This window comes from Mustelus asterias, chromosome 11 (genome assembly GCF_964213995.1).
Source record: "Mustelus asterias chromosome 11, sMusAst1.hap1.1, whole genome shotgun sequence".
In the NCBI taxonomy this organism is placed as follows: Eukaryota; Metazoa; Chordata; class Chondrichthyes; order Carcharhiniformes; family Triakidae; genus Mustelus; species Mustelus asterias.
In genome coordinates, this window is record NC_135811.1 from 5,339,984 (window position 1) to 5,345,983 (window position 6,000).

A 6,000-nucleotide genomic window follows, 5' to 3' on the forward strand; every position below is an offset into this window, starting at 1 on the left:
GCAGTATCCAGTTGTTTCTTGATATCACGTGGAGTGAATCGAATTGGCTGGAGGCTGGCATCTGAGATGCTGGGGACCACTGGAAGAGGCCGAGATAGATCATCTACTTGGCACTTCTGGCTGAAGATTGTTGCGAATACTTCAGCCTTATCTTTTGCTGGGCTCCTCCATCATTTAGGATGGGGTTATTTGTGGAGCCTGCTCCTCCAGTGAGTTGTTTAATTGTCCACCACCATTCACAACTGGATGTGGAAGGACTGCAGAGCTTAGATCTGATCCGTTGGTTGTGGGATCACTTAGCTCTGTCTATCACTTGCTGTTTTTGACATTTGGCATGTAAGTAGTCCTGTTTTGTAGCTTCACCAGGTTGACACCTCATGTTTAGGTATGCCTGGTGCTGCTCCTGGCATGCTCTCCTGCACTCTCCATTGAACCAGGGTTGATCCCCTGGCTCGATGATAATGGTTGAGTGGGGGATATGCCGGCCATGAGGTTGCAGATTGTGCTGGAATACAATTCTGCTGCTGATGGCCCACAGCGCCTCCTTGGTGCCCAGTCTTGAGTTGCTAGATCGGTTTGAAGTCTGTCCCATTTAGCACGGTGATAGTGCCACACAACACGATGGAGGTTATTCTCAATATGAAGGCGGGACTTCGTCTCCACAAGGACTGTGCGGTGGTCACTCTTACCAATACTATCATGGACAGATGCATCTGCAGCCGGCCGATTGGTAAGGATGAGGTCAAGTATGTTATTTCCTCTTGTTGGTTTCTTTACCACCTGCTGCAGACCCAGTCTAGCAGTTACATCCTTTAGGACCCGACCAGCTCGATCAGTAGTGCTGCTGCCAAGCCACTCTTGGTGGTGGACGTTGAAATCCTTGCCACTCTCAGTGCTTCCTCCAAGTGTTGTTGAACATGGAGGAACACTGATTCATCAGCTGGAGGAGGACGGTACGTGGTAACCAGTAAGAGGTTTCCTTGCTCATGTTTAACCTGAAGTCATGAAACTTCATGGGGTCCAGAGTCGATGTTAAGGACTCCCAGGGCAACTCCCTCTCGACTGTATACCACTGTGCCGCCACCTCTGCTAGGTCTGTCCTGCTGGTGGGACAGGACATATCCAGGGATGGTAATGGTGGTGTCTAGGGTGTTATCTGTAAGGTATGATTCTGTGAGAATGACTATGTCAGGCTGTTGCTTGACTAGTCTGTGAGACAGCTCTCCCAATTTTGGCACCAGCCCCCGGATGTTAGTAAGGAGGAATTTGCAGGGTTGACAGAGCTGTTTGTTTTGCCATTGTCTTTTCCGGTGCCTAGGTCGATGTCATGTGGCCCGTCCGGTTTCATTTCTTTGCTGAGACTTTGTAGCGATTATTACAATTGAGTGGCTTGCTAGGCCATTTCAGAGGGCAATTGAGAGTCAACCACATTGCTGTGGCTCGAGCATCACATGTAGGCCAGACCAGGTAAGGATGGTAGATTTCCTTCTCTAAAGGACATTAGTGAACCAGATGGGTTTATCTGACAATCAACAATGGTTTCATGGTCATCAGTAGGCTCTTAATTCCAGATATTTTTTATTGAATTCAAATTCCACCATTTGCTGTGGTGGGATTCAAACCCAGGGTCCCCAGAACATTATCTGGGTTTCTGGATTAATAGTCGAGCAACAATACCACTAGGCCATTGCCTCCCCTCGTACTGAACACCCTCCCGTACTGAACACCCTCCCGTACTGAACACCCTCCCGCACTGAACACCCTCCCGTACTGAACACCCTCCCGCACTGAACACCCTCCCGTACTGAACACCCTCCCGTACTGAACACCCTCCCGTACTGAACACCCTCCCGCACTGAACACCCTCTCGTACTGAACACCCTCCTGTACTGAACACCCTCCTGCACTGAACACCCTCCCGCACTGAACACTCTCTCGTACTGAACACCCTCTCGTACTGAACACCCTCCCGTACTGAACACCCTCTCGTACTGAACACCCTCCCGCACTGAACACTCTCTCGTACTGAACACCCTCCCGCACTGAACACCCTCCCGTACTGAACACCCTCCCGTACTGAACACCCTCCCGCACTGAACACCCTCCCGTACTGAACACCCTCCCGCACTGAACACCCTCCCGTACTGAACACTCTCTCGTACTGAACACCCTCCCGCACTGAACACCCTCCCGTACTGAACACCCTCCCGCACTGAACACCCTCCCGCACTGAACACTCTCTCGTACTGAACACCCTCCCGCACTGAACACCCTCCCGCACTGAACACCCTCCCGCACTGAACACCCTCCCGCACTGAACACCCTCCCGCACTGAACACCCTCCCGCACTGAACACCCTCCCGCACTGAACACCCTCCCGCACTGAACACCCTCCCGTACTGAACACCCTCCCGTACTGAACACCCTCCCGTACTGAACACCCTCCCGTACTGAACACCCTCCCGCACTGAACACCCTCCCGCACTGAACACCCTCTCGTACTGAACACCCTCTCGTACTGAACACCCTCCCGCACTGAACACCCTCCCGCACTGAACACCCTCCCGCACTGAACACCCTCCCGTACTGAACACCCTCCCGTACTGAACACCCTCCCGTACTGAACACCCTCCCGTACTGAACACCCTCCCGTACTGAACACCCTCCCGCACTGAACACCCTCCCGCACTGAACACCCTCTCGTACTGAACACCCTCTCGTACTGAACACCCTCCTGTACTGAACACCCTCCCGCACTGAACACCTTCCCGCACTGAACACTCTCTCGTACTAAACACCCTCTCGTACTGAACACCCTCTCGTACTGAACACCCTCCCGTACTGAACACTCTCTCGTACTGAACACCCTCCCGCACTGAACACCCTCCCGTACTGAACACCCTCCCGTACTGAACACCCTCCCGTACTGAACACCCTCCCGTACTGAACACCCTCCCGTACTGAACACTCTCTCGTACTGAACACCCTCCCGCACTGAACACCCTCCCGTACTGAACACCCTCCCGTACTGAACACCCTCCCGTACTGAACACCCTCCCGTACTGAACACCCTCCCGTACTGAACACCCTCCCGTACTGAACACCCTCCCGTACTGAACACTCTCTCGTACTGAACACCCTCCCGTACTGAACACTCTCCCGTACTGAACACCCTCCCGTACTGAACACTCTCCCGTACTGAACACCCTCCCGTACTGAACACTCTCCCGTACTGAACACTCTCCCGTACTGAACACTCTCCCGTACTGAACACTCTCCCGTACTGAACACTCTCCCGTACTGAACACCCTCCCGTACTGAACACTCTCCCGTACTGAACACTCTCCCGTACTGAACACTCTCCCGTACTGAACACCCTCCCGTACTGAACACTCTCCCGTACTGAACACTCTCCCGTACTGAACACCCTCCCGTACTGAACACCCTCCCGTACTGAACACTCTCCCGTACTGAACACTCTCCCGTACTGAACACCCTCCCGTACTGGAGTTTCGGGCCTTGACTATTTGTTGACTCCTCCTTTTATTTTGCAGGCGGCTGAATCGCAATCAGCTACAGATTCTGCCGGAATTACTCTTTCAGCGGAACCCCACGCTCTACAGACTGTGAGTAATATCCTTGGGATTACCCTGTGACTCATGATAATATGTACTGAGATAACTCACAGTACAAATCAGTAGAAATGCAAAATTGTAGAGTTTTAGTCAAATATTCACTGCACTCTCATTATATCTCCCAGATATAACACTCACATTCGCATACACCATCCTCAATATTTGTCTCCCTATTATAACACCCTTTTTCCAATAAAATTATCAGTTTTTCTATGTCATGTTTCTTTATTGAATTACCAGTATAATATGTTCCTTATTAGAACCCGTAAACTTGTCTGAATTAGTGAGACCTCTAATCAGTTGAGTAGAGTGTAGGTACTATAATTAAACAGCAGGCTCGATACCTCGATATAAGAGGTAATGTCTCTTTTGCCACAACATGTATTCCCTGAGGCTACAGTGTACACAGGAGCTGTCATAAAGGATTCTTTGGAATAATATATACCTATTTCCAGCTGTCTGAATAATTGGAATATTACTCAGGGAACAGATGGCAGCGAGTAAGTTACAGGAGTGTAAAGCACCCTGGGAGCCGGAATGCAGGGGAATGGGCTAGCACAGACAGAATGGGCTGAATTGCTTCCTTTTGTGTTGAAATTTCAGTGATTTGCCATTTAACACCTTTAACTTAGACACAGGCGCAAGAACAAATAGGGAATAGCAATGGGTGAAGAGATTACAGCAGATACGATCATAGGATAGGCTTTGAGGAGACAATCTCATCTTCCTGACCCTGGAAACGTTGGATGTCTCCCAACAGCCGCTGCATTGTATACAGCTGGGAAATAGCCAGAGAATACAATGACCCATTTACTTTAACCGGACATATATCCAACATTCCAAGATGAAGGACAATGACCAACAATGCGAGGAGCATTCAGTGCAGAAGGAATCCGTTGGGCCCATCATAGCTGTTCTGTCTCTCTGAAAGAATATCCAGTTAGTGCCGCTCTCCAGCTCTACCCCCATCGCTCTGGAGAATTTATCTATTGAAATATTTCTTCAATTTCTTTATGAAAGTTATTATCGAATCTACTTCCGTTATCCCATCAAACAATTAATTCCAAGTCCAATTAACTTACCGAATAAAAACGATCTCTCCTCACCTGTCCCCACCCCCCCCCCCCCCCCCCCCCCGCCCACATATCTTTTGGACAATTATCTTCTAGTTACAGAACCCCTGCCAATCGAAGCATTTTCTCCTTCCCTACTTCATCATTTTGAACATCTCCTTTTGAACATACACCTCTGACTGTGTGGCCAAATTCCCCTCCAATTCGATTTTCAAGTTTGCTGATGACACCACCATAGTGGGTCAGATCTCAAACAATGATGAGGCAGAGTACAGGAATGAGATAGAAAATCTGGGTGAACTGGTGCGGCAACAATAATCTCTCCCTCAATGTCAACAAAATGAAGGATGTTGTCATCAGAAAGCGTAAAGGAGAACATGCCCCTGCCTACATCAACGGGGACCAAATAGAAAGGGTCAAGAGCTTTAAGTTTTTAGGTGTCCGGATCACCAACAACCTGTCCTGGTCCCCCCCCCACCATGCAGACACTATAGTTAAGAAAGCCCACCAACGCCTCTACTTTCTCAGAAGACTAAGGAAATTTGGCATGTCAGCTACAACTCTCACCAACTTTTACAGATGCACCATAGAAAGCATTCTTTCTGGTTGTATCACAGCTTGGTATGTGGCTCCTGCTCTGCCCAAGGAACTACAAAAGGTCGTGAATGTAGCCCAATCCATCACACAAACCAGCCTCCCATCCACTCTCTGTCTACACTTCCTGCTGCCTCAGCAAAGCAGCCAGCATAGTTAAGGACCTCATGCACCCTGGACATTCTTTCTTCCACCTTCTTCCGTCAGGAAAAAGATACAAAAGTCTGAGGTCACGTACCAACCGACTCAAGAACAGCTTCTTCCCTGCTGTCAGACTTTTGAATCGACTTACCTTGCATTAAAGTTAATCTTTCTCTACACTCTAGCTATGACTGTAACACTACATTCTGCACTCTCTCATTTCCTTCTCTATGAACGTATGTTTTGTCTGTATAGCGCGCTAGAAACAATACTTTTCACTGTATGTTAATACATGTGACAATAATAAATCAAATCAAATCAAATCAAATCTCTATTAAATCTGCCCTTCACCTCTTCTTCTTTCCGGTCGATGATCCCAGCTTCTGCAGAGAACTGGTACCTCTCCTCCCTGGTACCCTTGTAGTAAGTTTGGAAACAGGAGATGACAAGAAGAAGAAGGACATTTATCTTAGTTCACATTGACAGTCTGTTTGTATTTGAGGCTTGGTATATCACAGGGACTGCTGTGCTTTCTATAAAGGTTTGCTTTGTGTATG

At 48.8% G+C, this 6,000-nt stretch overlaps 1 protein-coding gene across 1 annotated transcript in view; it reads left to right on the forward strand.

The window, feature by feature from the left end:
* slit1a (slit homolog 1a (Drosophila)) overlaps positions 1–6,000 on the forward strand; it is a 329,132-nt gene that overhangs the window by 21,947 nt on the left and 301,185 nt on the right. The window contains exon 4 of the mRNA XM_078223079.1: positions 3,555–3,626. Coding sequence (XP_078079205.1) covers positions 3,555–3,626 — 72 coding nt within the window. The remainder of the gene's footprint in view (positions 1–3,554; positions 3,627–6,000) is intronic.